We start from the raw sequence: 21,041 nt of genomic DNA, 5'->3' as shown, positions 1-21,041 counted from the left end.
GAGAAGGTGGTGGCGTCCCAACTCTTGCGATCCTTGGATGAAACTAATTATCTGGACCCTTTTCAATCTGGTTTCAGGCCCGGCTACAGCACTGAGACTGCTTTGGTCGCACTGAACGATGACCTCTGGTGAGCCTGGGATAGGGGTCATTCCTCTATCCTGGTGCTTCTTGACCTCTCAGCGGCTTTCAATACCATCGACCATGGTATCCTTCTGCGTCGTCTTGGAGAGGTGGGGGTGGGTGGCACCGTATTGCGGTGGTTCTCCTCCTACCTCTCTGACAGGTCGCAGTCGATGTTGGCGGGCGGACAGAGGTCGACCCCTAGGCGCCTCGATCATGGGGTGCCTCAGGGCTCAGTCCTGTCCCCCCTCCTTTTTAACATCTACATGAAACCGCTGGGTGAGATCATTCGGCGACACGGGGTGAGGTATCATCAGTACGCGGATGATACCCAATTATATATCTCCACCCTGTGTCCTTTCAGTGAAGCAGTCGACGTGATGTGCCGGTGCCTGGAAGATGTGAGGGTCTGGATGGGGGTGAACAGGCTTAGACTCAACCCTGACAAGACCGAGTGGCTCTGGGTCTTGCCTCCCAAAGGTCAACTGGATGGTCCATCATTGGTCTGGGGGGGGCAAATTTACCTCCCTCAGTGCAGGCACGCAACTTGGGTGTCCTCCTGGACTCACAGCTAAATTTGGAACAACATCTATTGGCTGTGGCCAGGGGGACCTTTGCCCAGGTTCACCTGGTGCACCAGTTGCGGCCTTATTTGGACCGGGAGGCTTTACTCACAGTCACTCATGCCCTTGTCACCTCAAGACTGGATTACTGTAACGCGCTCTACATGGGGCTACCCTTGAAGAGCGTTCGGAGGCTGCAGTTGGTTCAGAATGCAGCCGCGAGAGCGATTGTGGGCGCGCCAAGGTACGCCCACGTGTCACCTATCCTCCGCGAGCTGCACTGGCTTCCTGTGGGTCTCTGGACGCAATTCAAGGTGTTGGTTATCACCTTTAAAGCCCTTCATGGCATAGGGCCAGGTTACCTACAGGACCGCATACTGCCGCACAGTTCCCAGAGACCGGTGAGGTCCCATAGATTGGGCCTCCTTCAGGTCCCGTCGGCCAGACAATGTCGGCTGGCAGGCCCTCGGGGAAGGGTCTTTTCTGTGGTGGCTCCGACCTGGTGGAATCAACTTCCCCCCGAGGTTTGAATAACTCCCACCCTGCCGGCCTTTAAGAAAGCCATTAAAACTCTCCTGTTCCGGCAGGCCTGGGGCTGATGTCCCTGGGGGGGGGCGGGATAGGATCGGACTCGTGGTATGATTGTATTATTTTATTGTTTTATTGTTGCTGATTGTTTTAATTTTGTACGCCACCCTGAGTTCTTTGGGATTGGGCGGCATACAAATAAAATTAAACAAACAAACAAATAAATAAATAAATAAATTGTTGGTCTGAAGCTGACCTTGGAGTTAATCTATGCTGACCTGAGTGCTGATTACTGGTGGAGATGAGCTGGAGTCTTTCTCTCTTTTAGGCCTGTTGATTTGTCTCTTTTGCATAGTCTACAGATGTTGTTATTTTCTATGTGTCTATTAATGGCTGATTTGTCAGGGTGCCAGGCTTCTAGAAATTCCCTGGCATTTTTTGATTTGGCCTGGTCTAGGATTGTCACATTTTCCCAATTGAAACTATGGTTAAATTTGTCTATATGTTGTGAAATTAAAGAATTTTCATCATGCCTTTTGACTGCCAGTTGGCATTCATGGATGCACTCTGCCAGTCTTCTGCCTGTTTGTCCTACATAGTGGTTGTTGTATTTCTTACATTGTAGATGACTCCTATTTTTTCTTCTGGGGTTGCTAGGTCTTTTGGTTTGCTTAGGATATTTTGAAGGGTTTTAATTGACTTGTGCTGATTCCATGTGGTTGTAGCAGTCTATTTGAGGTTTCTCAGATATTCTTGATGTATGGCAGTATAATTCTTTTTAAGGTTTGTGTTGGTTGTGCTGTATTAGGTTGAGTGGCCAAGGACATTTTGATGAGATTGCATGGGTATCCATTTTATTGGAATGGATACCCATGCGTGTTGTATAGATACTTCATTTCCTTTTTCTGCTGTTCTGGATTGCTGCAGTGTGTTTCGGCTAAAGTCCTTACACAGCTTCTCTTGTGGGAGGTTGGGTTGTTGCTTTGGTAGTGCAGCACCTGGTTTGTATGGGTTGTTTTTCTGTAGACTTGCATTTCTAGTTTGCCACTGTGGTGTCTGCTGATCAGGATGTCCAGGAAGGGTAGTGAATTGTTTTTTTCTTCTTCTCTAGTAAACTGGATTCCTTTAAAAATGTTGTTGATGGTTCTGTGGGTGTTCTCTAATGAGTCCTTTTTTATTATGGTGAAGGTGTCATCTACATATCTGATCCATATTTTTGGTTGCATTTGTGGAAGTGCTATGGCTTCTAGACGTTGCATGATGACCTCTGCTATAGCTCCCGAAAACAGTGATCCCATAGGTTTCCTTTTAATTTGTTGGTAAATTTGGCCATCAAATGGGAAGTATGTAGTTAAGCAGAGGTTTATGAGATCCATAATCCTGTGTGTTTTGATCTTTGTATATTCTATTAAGTTAGGTGTACTGTGAAGCAATGCAGTCATGGATTCTTTGGTTAATTCTGGATTTATAAATGTGAACAGGGCTGTGACATCAAATGAGACGATGATTTCATCCTCATCTATAATCACATCCCTGATTGTTTGAAGACATTGTAGTGGAGAATTAATGCAGTGTTGGCTTCCTCTTGTGAGCTGCCCAAGCTTTTTAGTTAGTTCTTTTGCAATATTGTATGTAAGGATATCCAGTACAGATACGATTGGATGGAGGGATATGCCAAGTTTGTGTGTTTGGGGTGTCCATAGAAGCATGGGAGGATAGATCTACTGCTTCTCATCTGCCACTGTCCAGAAATTAGACAAGCAGATCAAGGGAACCCTCAATGACCTCACTAAGAAAGGCAAAATTACCAAAGAAGAACAATGGCGGATGAGAAGCAGCGGACCTATCCCCCCATGCTTTATATAACATTGATAAAGTAAATATTGATTACATATATAGAGATTATGTATTGATAAGTTCAGTTTTCTGATCTTAAAATAATGGATAGATAGAAGAATCTGACACAATGAATTGAGTAGGAAAGTTATTTGTACAACAGTCTTCTGCATGGATTGGCATTAACACAAGTTTTTTACTGGCACAAGGGTGTGAACTTTTGTGTTTGTGTGCAGTTACATCAACATTATATAACTAATTCTTCATAAGATACACTATTGTTTGATGACTTTTATTTTATACTTTCATATACTTTCAATGGATTGTTTATTTATTATAGCCAAATGTGGTGGTACACTGACAAACATGGCTGGCGTGATCCTGAGCCCAGGTTTCCCAGGAAATTATCCTAGTAATCTAGGCTGCACATGGAAGATATTATTGCCTACTGGATATGGTAAGATTCCTGATCGAAGGACACTAATACATCTTGTTATTTATCCATTGGAATCTGAGTTCCAAAGTCATGTTGTTGTTTCTTTTATTCCATCCATTAGCCTGATACAAATACCAAATAAATAAATAAATAAAGCCACTAAGAATAATTCTATTAAAAATCTCTTTTTATGTGCTGCTTTATTCAATGATTTTTTTTTAATTTGAAAGTTAAATAACACTTGGAAACTTCCTGTGTTAGATTCATGAGCCTTCCTTTATTCATTCTCCAGTTGCCTTCTCTGATATGGCTATTTTAAATATAATTCCCAATATTAGGTACAAAGAAGAACTGGCACAGGCTCTCCCTGAAATTATCTTTGGAAACATTATTTATGCAATTACAATTATTCTGAGTAGCTTTAATTGACACAAAGGCATAAAATAAAATAATATCTAATTCAATTAGGCTTCTCCTTTCCTAGTCCTCTAAAAAGAGGCCAGGTCACTCACGTGCATGTATTTTCTTTTTCTTTCCCTGTGTCTATGGAAGGTTTTTTTCCATTATTCATGAAGGGTAAATAATAATTCAATATCATATGCTAGACTGAAAGTCCTAAGCTATATTTTGTCAATGTAATATTATAAAGAGCTTGAACTTTTTAAAACTTCTGTGCATTCATTAGTAAATGTAGTTATTTATCTTGCAATAAATAATAATAACAAAAAAACAGTGAAATAACTATGGGTATATGTTCTACAAAGAAAGAAAAAATGCCTAAAATAAAATAGAAAACAATTTTTTTTAAGTGGTGGATTATGAGATGTAGCTAATTAAACATAGTTCATTTAGGTCAGTATTCATTTACTTTCCTGTACTAACAGCTTTCTTTCATTACATGGACTTATGTAATATAACATGCTAAGAAAAGATAATATTTTACAGTAAAGTAATTAATTATGTTAATTAGTTTGCCTGAAATAAATCTTATTATGATACTATGTACTTAATCATGAAATTTGTATAATTGTGATGTCTTGTTATAGAAATCTGAATAGGGTTTTGGTAAATTGCTTTCTGTGAAACCCATTCATCCATTTCTGTTCCTGTGAATTACAAAATTATTTTTTGTTGATAAGTGGATTCCAATTTACAAAAGACAGAGATTCTATTTTTTTATTAGCATCACATAACTCAGTTCATTAAACAGAGATTATCCAGTTCTCTTTTGTTTCTGTACCAATTGAAAATGTACACCTTCCCTTTGTGGACCTTCTTAGAATATTCTGATATATGATACAATGGGCCAGAGAAAATCCCAGGTTATCTTTGAATTGCTTTCAGATACCTTTGGTTCATGCAACTATGCAGACTCTTTACAGTAAATAGTCACCTTTTCATGAAAAACTATATGATTATTTTTTAAAAGATTAAATAGATTGTGCATATAGATTATGCATATAGCAAGAATGGCAGTTTCCCCATATTCCTTCTTTCTTGTGCAACCACACATTTTTTTTAATAGAATATCTTATGACATGGGAGATATTTACATGGAAAAGGAATCCCCCCCCCCAAATTGTCAGCAGACAGAATATAAAAATGTGCAATTTCTTACTGAAAATCATATATTTTTTTCTCCAAAAGTCAAATAAGTACAGCATGTTGAGGCTGTGATGGAACTGCAGCTTAGAAAATATATATTGATTGCAGCTTCCTGGCCTAAGAATCTTCTAGAACCCTCCCATATTGCCTACCTTCTCTAAAGAGATGGAAGCAAAACCCACTCCTTATCCTAGATACATAATATTTCTGTTATTGAAGAATATAGACACAGGGGTGTCAAACTGCCGGCCCACCGCCTGGACGCATCACGTGGAAGCCGCGCCCACTCAATTGCCAGCAATGGCAAAACCGGCCCAATACATTGTGCCACGTCACGTGGCGTTGCGAGTTTGACGTGCCTGATATAGAGTGTTTGGTGTAGTAGTTAAGGTGCTATCTTAGAAACTAGGAGACAGTGAGTTTTAGTCCCATTTTAGGCATGAAAGCCAACTGGGTAACATTGAGCCAGTCATATTCTGTCAACCCTCAGCCCAACTCTCAGCAGGGTGGTTGTTGTGGGGAAAACAGGAGGAGGAAAAGATATTCGGTATGTTCACCATCTTGAGTTGTATAGGAAAAAAAGATGAAATAATAATCTTTAAAAAATCATTAGTGTACATTAAAGATGAGTTTTACAACATGGCAATTCCTAAGTTTAAAACTTGATAATTATTCTGCTAAAATGATATCTTGCTAAATTCATTATATTATAATATATAATATATAATTTAACAACCCAGTTTTTCTTATAATCTATAAAAGGTATACTTTCTCATTTCTGAACAGTTATTGTTATGGGTTATATAGTGTTCCCACATGCATTTCTTTTAATGAGAATAAGCAAAATTAGTATAATAATTTTAATGAACTCTGTGAAAAAAATAGTGACAGTATTGAAATAACAATAATAAACTTAGAAAAATTCGTATGTAGAAAGGGTAATGATAACTGTAAGATACACAGTCTTCAGTTATGTTAGATCATAAAGGCTTTTGGTACCCTCTGCCTTTTTTTTGTAATATGGGCATAATAATATTAACAGATTATTAAGGTTTATTAAAAACTAGTATATAAAACATTTTGAGCAACTAGGAAGCAAAATGTAAAGAAATGTTATAAATAGTTAATACTTAGTCTACTTACATTGATTATTTTGACAGTTTCTTGTTAATTGAGAATCCAAGCTGGAATACACACATCTGGATTGGATAGTGTAGTTTCTTATCTAATTGCTGCTTCTTATATTTTTTAAAAATCTACAACATACAAATTTTCATCTTTTTTATTATTTTTGCTACATAGGGGCACATCTACAATTTCTGAACTTCTCCACTGAAGCTAACCATGACTTCCTTGAAATTCAAAATGGGCCTTACCACATCAGTTCTATGATTGGCCAGTTCAGTGGTACAGATCTTCCACCATCTTTATTAAGTACAACACATGAAACTCTCATCCATTTTTATAGTGATCACTCAGAAAACCGACATGGATTTAAATTTGCATATCAAGGTAAGTAATAAATGACATAAACAGTTTCAGTTATTAGAGGAATGTCTTCCCATGACAAGATTTTTTTTATTTCCATATTTTTTCAAAAATGAAATTAATAAGCAGTTTTTTTCTTGTGCTTCCTGGTTTTTATTTGAATTTTTAAAATTTGGCTTTTAAATGGTATTTGTTCTGAAAGTTTTCTACCTGTAAAACACTAAATATGACTTTCTAAATAAATTAAGATAACCTATTGTCCAAAAAGCTGTTATTAATATTATGTTAGGCATTATACTTTTCAATAGATTTGGTTCTGTAAATAGATCATTTGGTTCTTTTGGTTGTACACATAAGGGTTATTAACTGCAGAGGTAATGTACAGGACAGACTATAAATATTTTCTCACAATTCTACTGAACATAATTCTGGAGTAAGGAATTTGCGGGCAGTGGCTAATATTTCTATGAATATTGTACTTTTCAAAGAATAAAGATATGAGGGAAAATGTATGAAATTAAAGTAAATATTACTGAAATCAAGAACAATTCAAAATTTTACTTGTTTTTTCCACAAACAAGCATGTCCATTCAATCTTTGCATATGTAAATGGAACAATTAATGCATATACTATAGGAATAATCAGTGACCATGCTAGTGTTCCTCTGGAGTTATAGAATATTTAGATCAGGATAACCATAACCAGAATAACCAATTTTACATTTGCTGAAAGACACTTCAAAATATGAAAATAAAATCTTAAGAATAAAGACAGTATTAATGCTTTTTTAAAAAATAAAATCCTTATATATCACTATTGCTTGATAATTACCACTGGACATGCGTAGGTATAACCTATTAGTTCCTTGAATAAATTAATAGCAATGTTCAAAACTGCATTTGTGTAGAAAATATTAGTACTAATTAAAAGAAAAAGCTATTTGAGAAAGTGATTAAAATACTGCAATTTACTTCTGCAATATTTATATAGTTCATAAATATAAAAGTTTCTGTTTGGAACATTCCTTATCTTTTTTTTTAAAAAAAGGTCTCAAAATATAAATATATAACATTAATTTGTAAATTGAACAATAAGAGTCAGGTTGTGATTGTAATTTATGCCGTGTATTACAGGCCTAATTAACAATAACACTATCTATAAAACATGTCAAGGTTGGGAGTTGTTTTTGTTACTATTCTGACTTATAAGACATAATATTCCAGTGATTTATATTCCAATTCTTCAATTTACAGTATATACCTTTATAGAGATCAAAACTATTGTTGTATGCTTTTACCTTTGCTAAGTAAAAATGAGCCTGAAGATATTCTGTTAGTATAAAAAAAATGGAAAGAAAGATCATTTTCTGGACCAAAAAGAGGGATCAGTAGTAACCCCAAGTCTTTAATAAGCTAGACTTCAATGTACGCAGAATGATAGTGTTGAGCTAAATAATAAAACAGAGACTTATTGTTCTAAAATGTGAATACTCTTTTGAAAGATGGCTACAAGTGAAAGCCTTCTCTGTTCTTGTAAATTCACTCTGTGTTCCATGGACAAAACTTTATCCCTGGTGATAGGCAGGCCTATCAGGAATATGACATTAGGAGCAGGCCAGCCTAAGCAGCCATTTTACTCTGTGATTGTGAATATTTGAATCAACATCTAGTTTCATAAATCCATTCCTGTGTTTGCATATTGCTTGCAGAAGTTTTACTCTGGATTCACTAATTGTGATTCCACTTGTTGGGCAAATATAATAGATATAAAAATATAATATCAAAACTGCAAATCATTAGACTATTTTTAGATTAATTTAATATTTTATATGAATCTATCTCAAAGTTTGGTATGCCAACTTCATCATTGCTATAAGTTCATTATTGACCAAGGGTTTAAATCTACATACAGTTATAAATTTATAATTTTATTAAAGAGTTTTAAAAAGAATGTCAAAACTAATACAAAATAATGTAAAGTTAGAATAAGAAAAGAAAGAAAAATCAAAGAGAAGTGCAAGGTAGGAAAAAAAGGAAAAAGTTATAAAAAAGTAATTTCCAATTTTCTTTACTGCAGTTATAAGTACAATTATAAATCTTACTCTGTGTTTACAACATACTACTCTGCTTTGTATAATCTATTCCATTTAATCATTCAAATCATAAATTCAGTATTTCCTGTTTCGTGCAAAAAAGTCTATAATGGGTTTCAGTTAGCAGTAACTGTAGATATTTTCTTTTCTCTAACCAAGACAAAAAGACAAAAGGAGATACACCCACAGAGAGAGAGTGGTGGGATTCAAATATGTGAACAACCAGTTCTGTATGTGGATGCTGCTTCCGGAAGTCCATTCTGGGCCTGGGGAACAAAAAATTATCTGCCGGTTCTGCCGAAATGATGTGAACCGGCTGAATCCCACCACTGCACACACACACAAATGTTCATATCTATCTATATATATGTAGTGATACAGTGAAATCCTCAACTGAAAGAAAATTGCTTTTCTGTATGAATTACTTTGATATAAATATTTAGCAAGTTATAGAACATTTAGCAATTTATTTTATGGTTTTTAAAATTTTCTGAGGAAGAAAAATATTTTATCTTTTTTCCCCCTCAGCTTATGAATTACAGAATTGTCCAGATCCTCCTCCATTTTATAATGGATATATAATCAATTCCGATTACAGTGTGGGCCAGTCTATCTCTTTTGAATGCTATCCTGGATATGTGTTAATCGGTCACTCCGTGCTCACTTGCCATCATGGGATCAACAGGAATTGGAACCATCCTTTTCCAAAGTGTGAAGGTAGCTTTTGTTCATGTTACGGACTGTTTAAATTCCAAGATGTTCTTGTGGCTAATGTGTTCAGAAAGAAAAAAAAAAGAAGAAAACTAAAAATAAATCAAGTTGATATATCAAAATTATGATTTGTTGCAAGCCTCATACTAGCTTCATTAGTGATCAGAATTGACAAAGACATTTTTCTTCAAAAGTGGAAAGTAGCTGATACAAGTCAGACCACGTTCTGTCATGTCCCCTATGATAAATCACTACCCTCTCTTTCCTTACACTCACATACAACCCACATTTGTGCCTCTTCAAGAGGTAGTTTTTTCTGGCCTATGATGCTCATAAAACAACCAGACGATGCCGATCATCTTGGGAGTTACCATTCCTAAAGCTACAAGTGTCACTGCCATAGTATTCCTGATACTAGAGGAGAAGAGGGAATGAAACGAGCCTCAGAAAGGGCTGGCGAAAGAGGGTTTAATTTTTAAGGCTTTTGGAAGGGTAGGAAACAATTTTGGATGTGGATTTAGCAAGGAGAGAAGGATGGCTTTGGATTTTGTTTAAATTATGGGTCATAACTCTCACCTTTGTGTTGAAAACAGTTGTAAACTAAATAATTTGTTTTGTCTTACCTGTCTATCATTGTATTAAATGTGGTACATAACTGCATTTCTTTTATTTCCTCAATAAATGAGAGGTGAAATATCATGCCAGACTCATGCTTAGATTTTTATGTTTTAAATCACAGAGAGGGAACATTGGTTTGGAAATATGACAGTAGGATAATAGGTATTTAAGCTCGACTTTTCCTTTAGGAAATAAATAATAGAATGGGGGCAGAGAATAAAGGGACATTAAAAATAAAACCGGCTCAAGGAGAAACTGCCTATACAATAGTACCCAATGCACGCAATACTCATTTCTAAACCAACAACGTGATTTCACCCAGAAACTTTCTTAATATATGCTGAATTCCAAATTTTGGCTGTTGGGAAAAGGAGTGGCCGGAAAGATTCAGTTCCCTCCTCCCCTTCTCAATTAAATAGCCGATCTGCAGAATGTGAAATAGTTTTCAAATAGCTTCATTGCACATGCTTCTTTGTTGAGAATTATTTTCAATTAATTGCTTGCAATGATTATTTGGATATCCATAGTTCATGTTAATTGGTTGGCTCTTTGGTTCATGCACCTGCATATGTAAATTTAAACGTCCAAACTGTGCTAATGGTTCCTTATTTATATTTTAAAAAGTGGCTTCTAACTCACGCCACTTATATTTTAGTTGATGAGCTCAGGATTTCTTCAAATTATTTTGAAATCTCACACATGATATATAGTGGAATAGAGTTAACTATTATATGCCGTGCTTAGAATTAAAATTATTTGTACTAAATGCCATAATTAAAATAATATTTTAGCATTTATAAAGTCTTTAGGGGGAAAAGTAAAAATGTAAAAATGGCCACTTTGTCATGCAAAAAAGCCAGATGGGAATCTTTAAAATAAACTGTATCATGTTAGATATCCACTTAAAACTAAACATATGACATGATTTTTTGTTGTTGTTGTTGTTTCCACCTGGCAATGTTAATTATCTGCAATTAAAAAATCAGTTTACAGTAAATAATGCAATTGCCAGGAGCATATTTATTGTAGAGGTTGGGAATACTGCCACACTGAATGGCAAGATGCACATTTCAAATTTATTTAAAAAGAAACATATATCTTGCAAATCTTAATAATGAGATACTTCTCTAATGACACTATATAGCAACTACGGCATTCTGTGGATCCTGTCACATTTATCATGTTTTCTGAGCTATGTTTGTTGAGTTTCAGTACACTTGAAAGCATCTTTTTTGATTTTTAAAGTCCCACCCTGCCAAAGGCCGAGGTATCTGAAGCAGCTGCAACAGCAGCTACTTGCTTTTTCATTTAATGCCAGCAGAGTGCAAAAAGAGATTGGCAAGTGATACAGTGATTTGTGCACTGCCAATAACTTAATTTATAACCAAAGATGTAGTCATTGGCAGTGAATTGCAGAAGCTGCCACTGCTGTTCATTGCAATTATTGTGTGCACATGACTCTCTTTGCTGTACTATATTTCATGGCTGATGGGGGAAATCTCTTATTCCTTTTCTGAGTTGTTCATAGATTGGGTTCTTTTAACTCACGCCTTTGCCAGTTGGGGAAGTGGCCAGCAGGATTAAGGCTTTCTTTCCTGTTGCCCGAGTATGATATCCGTCCTCGGAGCAGCCGCTTGATATTAGCAATGGATGGATCACATCATTTTAATTCACATTTCACATCTGATTACCCACGATTTTGTCAATTGCTCAGTGCTAAGTATATATGCATGAACAGCAGTATTATGTGTATATGTAAAAAAGTAATATTAGTTGCCAGGCAGCAAAAAAAAATTTAAGCATGCATAGAAAAAAAGGAGAAAGAGCAATTGTAAATGCAGAAAGTTGTAATACATTCAAAGAACTACAAAAACTAAAGGATAATATTTTTAATCTGCAAATTGATTATAGGTGGTAGATTTGATCATTTAAGAAGGATATAATTTCTAAAATGGGAAGAGTGAGGATACCAATACTTCCTGGACTGAATACAACCACTAAGGCAATCCTGGCTGGCTTCCAGATTCCCTTCGACCTACCTTATAGCACTTAGTTTAGTAAAAAAAAAAAAAAAAAAAGCTAATTGCTCTGGGGACATAAATTTGATAGGATTGCAATGTGAAAAAAAAATAGTATGGCATGCAATGGAATTAACCTTTCCCCTGTAACATTTTTATGATCTTTTTGAGTATTTTCCTCAGTGAGGCAAGTAATATTTTTTTTAATGGGTTCTATAGTAGTTCTTTTAAATAAACCTAATTTCTGGTAGGAGTGTGTGTGTGTGTGTATTTATGTTTGTGTGTGTATTTGTGTTTGTAGCGTGAATGACTGTGTACATGTTAACTATATGCTGGGCCAGTTCAATACCAGAAATTGTGTAAAAAGAGATTCTCCATATCAGCTTCAAAGCATCCCTACGCCATCATCATGTCGTTTAGTTGGCCGCTAATGAATTCTTTTAAGGTGCCAGTATATTATAGTTAAAACTTAGATTATTCTATTTCAGGGGTATCAAACTTGCAATGTCACATGACATGTTGCGAGGTATCGTAACATTTTTTCCATTGCGGGCAATGGGGTGGGCACAGTTTCGGCATGATGAATCCGGCCCACAGGCCGGCAGTTTGACATCCCTGGACTATTTAATCTGAATTGCCTATTGTTATGACAGATAATGTATATTGCTATTCTCTCACTTTGGATTTTGTTATATATTAAATGCAGCTGGTGGGGATACACCAGTTTCCAAAAGAATAGATTGATGTATGTTATCATTTTATTCTTTTATCAGCCCCTTGTGGATATAATGAAACATCTCAGAATGGTACTGTGTATTCACCAGGATTTCCAGATGAATATCCAAATTCAAAAGATTGTACATGGCTTATAACTGTAGCCCAGGGTCATGGCATCTATATCAATTTCACATTACTCCAAACAGAATTAGTGAATGACTACATTGCAGTATGGTATGTTAATGTCTTATTATTGTGAAGGATGATATTTGGGTGTTTTTCCCATCTTTATATAACTAAATTAAAAAAATGTGATGTGTAAGTGTAAGCACATGTTCCTGTACAGTAGATTTTGTTTAATTAGCAAATTTCTCATTCTGCTTAGCAAGCTTGTTTTTCAATGAAGAAATTTCAGAAACTTCTTGTGAGAAAAATAGTTTTATCTATAAGGATATAAAAACAGGATTTTTATATATTTTGCAGGGTATACTAATAGGATTTTGAAAGCTTCTCCAAATTTATTTCTGTCCTATCTTATTCAACCTCAGCAAAGTAATTGAATTAATTACTTGTACCTTTTTTCCCCTTTAATGGCTCTCTTACAGTTTCCCTAAAATCAGCTCTGCAGTTTTTACAATAATCTAAAATCAATTTTATTAAAAAATGTAGAAACTTCCTTAACTTTAGGAATTCAGACCTAAAGCACTGAATTGCAAACACGTTAACAGTTTAGAGCTGTTTAGATCAAACACAGCATTTAAAAGGAATTTCCCATAGCATGCTATCAAAGACAGCATAAAACAAATTCAAGGTCTGAAGGATCAGCTGTTCAAAAAGCCCATGTAACTAAATTTACACAGATACAAGAAACTTCAGAGGCAACAGTTATCAGAAGTGATTTTAATACATTCTGAAGTAAATCAAAGATCTAGATGTAGATTTTTGGCTAAAAAATGTTCTCTCCCTTAGGGGAAAAAAATGTGAGTTCCCAAAACAAAGGATTTTTCTTCCCTTCCCTGGAGTTTTTCAGTTTCCTATAGAGATGCAACCTTTAATCGGAGTCTTAGGATTAATTTTCCTAGTCCAAGTACTCTATGTCTCCTTTCTTCTTTAATGTTAATAGAAGAGGATAACTGTAGTTCAGAACTGAGTTTTAGAGTCCTGGGTACTCTCTGAGCTCTGTTGTTTCCTTGCAGTCCTTTCAGGATCCAACTAGGTGACATCAGTGCAAAGGTTCAGAGAGCATCAAGGACTCCACACTTCTTTAATTTCTCCAGAGATGATGCTTCCCTTCTTCTTAAAGACAAGCACTTCGATCACCTAAATAGTGAGGGATTATCCAAAGGAATCTTTTGTTGCTTATATGAGGAATGATCTGTCAAGATGCCGCTTTAAAAAATTGTTTATTTCTTGCTTGGGAAACAGCTGACTGGCTAAAGTACTACAAAGGGTAGCTTGGTTTCACAACACTAGCAATTTTCTATAGATATGAATGAATGAAGTCACTTCATAGTGAGAAGGGCAGCAAACAAATTTAATAAAAACAATCAATCAATCAATACAATAAATAAATAAAATAAAGGGGTTGAAGCAATTTCAGGACAAAAAAAATAGTATATACTTTTTTTAAAAAAAGGTTACACTTTTCACAAATGAGAATTGTTTTAAAATGTATTGACAGATTTGAATACAAATGAATCACTAAGCTACAATTGTTTAAATTATCCTGAAAGTTTAAAGCTGCTATCAATATACAGTACTGTGAATATAAAACTTAATTACAATCCTTTGCTGAAATGATTTTCTTTCTGGGTTCCTAGGGATGGCCCAGACCAAAATTCACCCCAGTTGGGAGTGTTCAGTGGGAACACAGCTCTGGAAACTGCCTTTAGCTCCAGCAATCAAGTCCTTCTCAAGTTTCACAGTGATTTCTCCACTGGAGGATTTTTTGTTCTCAATTTTCATGGTCAGTATTCTTTTTCTCATCTAACACATCATGTATGTGTGAGAAAGATAAGGAGAGTCAGACAGCATGGTATTATTTAAAAGAATATTTTCTTCCTATTGTCAGAATAAATTGATTACTTCAATTGACATGCTATTTCATTTAATGAAAACCTTTATCAACCATTATTATCTGCAGCAAAAGGAGAGGTAAATATTGAACACATGTTATTTGGCTTTTAATATTTTAAGGGAAAGCCCTAAGCACTTAACCCAGACCACATACTTTTAAGTAAACCCTAAGGACTTGGGGGTATTAGCAAAATACATTGATATTCTAATTTCCTGTCAAAAAAGCTTGAACTGTTCAGAAATGGAACATTTCCTCGTTTGAAGCTATAGAATGACATCATTTTTGCTGATTGTCAGAAAAAAAGAGACTCATACAGCAAGAAGTTTCTAAAGAGACTGCTTGTATTATTTAAGATGCTTTTTATTCATGTTCATTTTCTCACCATCTTATTTTTGAGAAAGGACACTAATTATAAGGAAAGTAGAAATGGCAAGGAAGTAATGAAGGAGAGTATGTATGACATATGTACATTTCTATACATCCACGTACATATTCTCAATAAGAAATTAAAGTTAACAAAATATTTTCTTTTGATTTGTGCAAAGATTTGTGCATATATGGACACTGTAATCCCAATATTCCACATGGGAATACAAACCCATATGATCAGTAACTGTAAATAACAGATTTTTCACGTGATTTTTTTCACAATGCCTATTTTGCCATCTGTGTTATAATACTTGTACACCATTGCACCTTTTACCCAAACATTATTAGGTGGCATTCACCTTATAGTAAAATTTGTCTTCAAACCATTACTAATCCAATTTTGATTTGATTCCATAGCATATCAGCTTAAGAAATGCCAGTCTCCTCCATCAGTTCTGCATGCTGAATTGCTTGCTGAAGATGATGATTTTGAAATAGGTAAAAATGTCTATATTACCCCATGTATATACTTATTGTCAATTCAGACTGCTACTTAACTGATATTATTAATACATTTAAAATGTTCTATTTTCCTGAAAATTGTAATCATTACTAAATGTTCTCAGTGTATTTTATTCCTATGCACCTAAATATACTTATATGGAAGCATTCCAGTTTTTTTTTTAAAGAATGCTTAATGTTTTAAACATTAAATTTCTTAAACTGAAACTTAGTAAATCTATATTAATTATCCTTTTTTCAATCTTTATAGCATTGTATTCTGGTCAGAGTTTTTTGGGGGGGGCATAGAACAGTGTAGAAATACCAGTATTAAATAATCAATCAAAAGCAACAATCACTGAGGCTACAGGTGTAGATATATAGTACACATTTATGTTATTTGATTGTTTCCAAAACACCTATATTACATGATTTTATTTCTCTTATGGTGACATATTTTTCATTAAAAAAGTGACTCCAAATTCTAGTTCTCCTGGTAGTGGGTCAGATTGGAAAGCAAACTCCAGATACAGAGAAAAATGTTATGAGAAAACAAAGAATGTGTACACAATAAATTCTTTTGTAAAACAAATGCATTTCAGTGGGGAAATTGTAACTAAAAAGCAGAAGTATGTAGTTAGCAATCATTCCAGCTTGTTTACAAGATACTCCTTTAATTAAAAGTCTAGAAATTGAAACTGTATTAATGATGAAATCCTAAAGGTATATATAAATCTTGCTGAAAAAGCCTTGTTAAAGAAGGATGAATGTAGTCCTGCATAAACATATTTCAGATTTAACTGCATGTCAAAATTATATTAAAATCCCATTGAATTTAACAAAAAAAGTTGTATGGTATTCAGGAGAAATCTGAGCCCTATTTATTCTAGTGGAAACAAATTGAATTTGTTACAGGTAGTCCTTGACATATGACCTTAATGGAGCCTGCCTCTTATGGTCATATGTCGTAAAGATTCTAAAGTCTCAGTTTTGTCGAAAGTAAAGATGGGAATGATGATAGGAAATCCCAAGACTTTAGGAATCTGAGTTGATCTAGCCCTGTATTTAAAGAAAGAAGCCAAAACTGTGCTCCACAATCTGACCCTGAGGGAATATTGTAATCTCCCGGTGCCTTTCCTACTTTTAGTTAATTAATTAATTTATATATTTCTGAAAATTAGATACAATGGCCAATGTGAAAGTGATCATTTCGTCTTCTAAACTGAAAGAATGGAACTCTTATGCTGTATGAAAACCAATTTCCCCTTGTGTAAAAGGCAGAAGGGAGAGAGCTATCTAGATAGTTAGGTAGGTAGGTAGGTAGGTAGGTAGGTAGGTAGGTAGGTAGGTAGGTAGGTAGGTAGGTAGATAGATAGATAGATAGATAGATAGATAGATAGATAGATAGATAGATAGATCATTTTTCATATCACATTTTAATGTGATACAGTAGATACTGACTAAGTTATCAGCCTTAATATATCCGAGTGCCATGTAGCACTCACTGATCATGTTTAAGCCAGTAGTAATTTTTTATACTTTTTGGCCATGTGCTGCAAGCACAACAAAAGTCCAGTTTTAACTCAAGTATGCTCTCAAACTAAGATAGCAAGCCAGTATTCTGGTTCATTAAGACATACATGTGTATTGGCACACATTTATACAAAGTAAAGAAAAAACTGTAGCTTATGAATTGATGAGCTTGCTGAGATGGCTAAATTGTTCTGTTTAATTAGAAAAAAGGCAGCATGTTTATTGCTGAATGAAAAATCCTTTACAGACCTTTTAGGTAAAACAAAAACAAAGAATATGATCTATGGTTTTGACAATTAGATTAGAATAAATTATAGAAAGAAGAAAGTCATGATGTAATCTTAGAGAAAGAGGTTAATATAGAATTGTGCTTATAACTGCTGTAAAGAAGATAAGTTATTTCTTTATATTTTCCTTTCTTCTTTTCTATTTTTTGTCTATCTTTGTTTTTGTACTTCAGCTTTTTCTTTTATTTCCTCTTTTTCTTTTTTTCTCCTTGTTCTATTTTGGTTTGTGTTAATTTTTACTCATTTTTAAAACTTTCCATAATATTTCATGATATTAAAAATATTTGATTTGTGAATCTGGTTGAAGCAATGATAGAAAGATATGGAAAGGTATGACACGTAATGTTTCTGTAATCTAGATTTCAATATGCTTCCTTTCCTTTCTCTTTTTAAATTATTTCAGGAGACTTTGTCAAATACAAGTGTCACCCTGGCTATACTTTGGTTGGAAATGACATGATGTTCTGTAAGTTAAAAGCCCTACTTCAGTTTGAGGGGTCTTCTCCAGTTTGTGAAGGTATGTATGCAATAACTATACTGTATAGAGCAGTGGTTCTCAACCTTTTTAATGCCGCGACCCCCCAACCGGTCGTAAGTCGAGGACTACTCAACCAGTCGTAAGTCAAGGACTACTCAACTGGTGCAGCACCGTTTGCAGAATGGGACTTTTGGCGGGCTCAGCAGGGCAGAGACAGCCTGGACAATTCCTATTGGCTTTCAAAAGCCAATAGAATAAAAGGGAGTAGCACAGCTAAGGAAAAGAGGGAAAAATGGCGGTCTGCATTGTTTGGCAACCCCCGTGAAATGGTCGTTCGACTCCAAATGGGGTCCCGACCCACAGGTTGAGAACCACTGGTATAGAGAGATTATGAAAGAGGTTTTCACATATTCTATTTGATATTTAAATTTGCTTTAAATCAAGAATGTGCTAATTAGGAATTATAATGAAAATGTATTAAAATGGGTTCTCAGCATAAGACAATTTTGTTTTCAGAAGTTTGCTATATGAAACAAGCTATTTCTATACCTTGTTTTACACTTCATTATTCATGGATGAGAAGAAATTTAAATCCAATATGTGTCTCTTTGTCAGAGTTTTTAAAGGAGTTATATGTTATTATAAAATGACATTTAATCAAACAGTTTAAAATAGTTTTCCCTCTGTGATTTCTATCAATCTCTGTCTATGGGTAACATAGCAATATGTTAAATTAGAGAAAAAAACAGGGAATAGTTTTAGCTGTGAAAGGACAAAAATGGAATGATTTCAGAATAAATATAAGAAAAATTACTGTTATCATAGAATATTGGACAAATATCAGAACCAAAATAGAAGAATTTTTTAGCAATAGATATTGGGCCCTATATAGGATAATGTGGCATAATATTAGAGACAGCAACTCAGATGACAAAATATAGAATCAATTGCATTTCAGATTTATATGAAAAGCACAATAAATCTGATTTTTTATTGAAAATTCTAGAACCATGCTGTAATAGTTTTAATGCATGTGCTCAGACTTCCATACGTTGCACAGAAGCTCTTGGATTCTTGGCATACGGCATATTATATAAGTTTAAGTCAGTGTTTTCTTTTATTTATTAGTGAAACAGGTAGATTTTTCCCTCTTAAGATATATTAAAAGTAAGAATAGTCTACTTATGCTTACTGCTAATAGTTATATCCACCTGAGGTCCATACTCCTTATTTGAGTTTCTATGTGTAGAGGACAACTGTTTCTAGGAAACAGCTTTCTATATTCATTCTCCCACAGGAGAATGACAGAACCCCAAAAGAATAAGAAATCCCATGCACATAGAACACAGGGTTCTGACACTGACCTCCAAACTTTTCAGCAAACTGAGCTATTGTGAGAAAGGCCATCTTCATCAAATGCCACAATGTATCCACCAAACTGAAATCAAGTACATAACCTTGAAGCATATTCCAAGTGTGATCTGAATCTGAATCTACTTGAAAGTCGATCAGTGGATCTAAAATGCTATTAAAATCATCAGCAATAATAATATAATGCAAAAATAAAATAAAAAAGATGAGCAAACCATCTTTGGTAAACTGGGTTTATCGTTTTTAGAATAATTGTAAATAATAAAACTATTCAGTTGGACAATCATCTAATCGCTAAAATTAACAAAAATCAAAACCTCTAGTATCAATTTTCCTTATTCTGCAATCAAATTAGAAGACATCTTAACCCAAATTATAACTCTCCTCACAAGTTTGGAATTTTCACTTTAAAAAATCTAACCTTATTAGTGAGAATACTGAGTTAATTTTTTTTAAATATCCTCTCCTTGATTGATATGTGAGAGGTTTAAAATTCCATGAAGCTATTAAAATGATATAAACATTATTTTTAATTAAAACATATTTTCTTGGGCCAAGGGAAAAAATGAAATAATATCCAAGAAAGTGCCAGTCCTTTACTTTAAAAAAATGGAAAAATATTTAGTATTTTAAAACTAAAAGGAAAAACACTGAATAGTATAAACTCACAGATGGACATACTGAAACTAGAATACAGAAACTTCCTCCTTGCAATTAGTAGGTCTATGCTCACTTTTTATGCAAAAATTAAAAATGAACAATTTTTGCACTAGTTCTGTTCACCTTCTGGTTCCAGCTGAACAAACCAATCATCAGCTTGTGAATCAGAGAATTTTTTCATGATTGAGTCAAACTGCATACAAAGAATATGTGGATAAAAGTACTGAATCAAATCATAATTATGTTGGGCCTTTGTTATTAATAGAAATAGAATGGTAAATGATATTCAGATTTATATCTCCAATATATATTCTAGCTATTTTGGAAAAAAGAGAAACCTCATGCAAGATCTTTACTATATATTTCTTCAAAGGCTGATTCAGCCTTAAAGCAGGGCCACTGGAGGTCATGGGGACTATATCTTACAAGGTTATCTGAGAAAAAATTTGATCCTGCTGAACTTGAGGAAGTGGACAGGACTCTTGCTGATGTTAGTTCAGCCATGCCTATATTAGATCCCCTCCTGAGTCAAGTCATCAAGTCAAGTCAAGTCAAGACTATCTGGGGGGGGGGGCGACATGTGCTTGGGTCCAGTGGTGGTTAACTCTTGTTTGGAGGAAGGAGTGATTCTGCCAGCTGATAAGGAGCTGGTGTTGTGCCTCTTTCTCAAGGAGTCATCACTTAAGCCAGCTAGTCTGGACAGTTTTTGTCCAGTTTCCAACCTTTCCTTTCTAAACTCTGCAGCTTCTGGATTATCTGGACTCCTTTCAGTCAGGAAGTGAGGGAGCATTAGAAAATAAAGTTCATCTATTGAAATTTAGTACTCACTTTTCACTCAATTGCATTCAATTTTTCATTCAGATATTGCTGGCCCTAAAAGTTGCTTGATATCTCCCAACTTAACATTGCAGGGGTATTAAGAACAAGATAATATTCTTCATCACTGTTCAAATTTTAAAAGTACATAAAATAAAAATAAAAGTCTAATGTTTGAAATCCCTGTAAAATTTTATAAGACTTCAGCACTTTAG

General features: G+C 34.7%; 1 protein-coding gene across 1 annotated transcript in view; it reads left to right on the top strand.

Moving 5' to 3' along the window:
• The window catches only part of CSMD1 (CUB and Sushi multiple domains 1), a 510,216-nt gene that overhangs the window by 408,001 nt on the left and 81,174 nt on the right, over window positions 1-21,041 (top strand). The window contains exons 36-42 of the mRNA XM_039322597.1: window positions 3,389-3,505; window positions 6,392-6,601; window positions 9,199-9,387; window positions 12,791-12,968; window positions 14,555-14,700; window positions 15,598-15,678; window positions 17,905-18,018. Of these exons, the coding sequence (XP_039178531.1) occupies window positions 3,389-3,505; window positions 6,392-6,601; window positions 9,199-9,387; window positions 12,791-12,968; window positions 14,555-14,700; window positions 15,598-15,678; window positions 17,905-18,018 (1,035 nt within the window). The remainder of the gene's footprint in view (window positions 1-3,388; window positions 3,506-6,391; window positions 6,602-9,198; window positions 9,388-12,790; window positions 12,969-14,554; window positions 14,701-15,597; window positions 15,679-17,904; window positions 18,019-21,041) is intronic.

Source organism: Crotalus tigris, unplaced genomic scaffold (genome assembly GCF_016545835.1).
Source record: "Crotalus tigris isolate CLP2741 ecotype Arizona unplaced genomic scaffold, ASM1654583v1 scf7180000024117.2648584, whole genome shotgun sequence".
Lineage (NCBI taxonomy): Eukaryota > Metazoa > Chordata > Lepidosauria > Squamata > Viperidae > Crotalus > Crotalus tigris.
The sequence above is the reverse complement of the archived record's forward strand: the minus strand, read 5'-3'. Positions and strand labels throughout refer to the sequence as shown.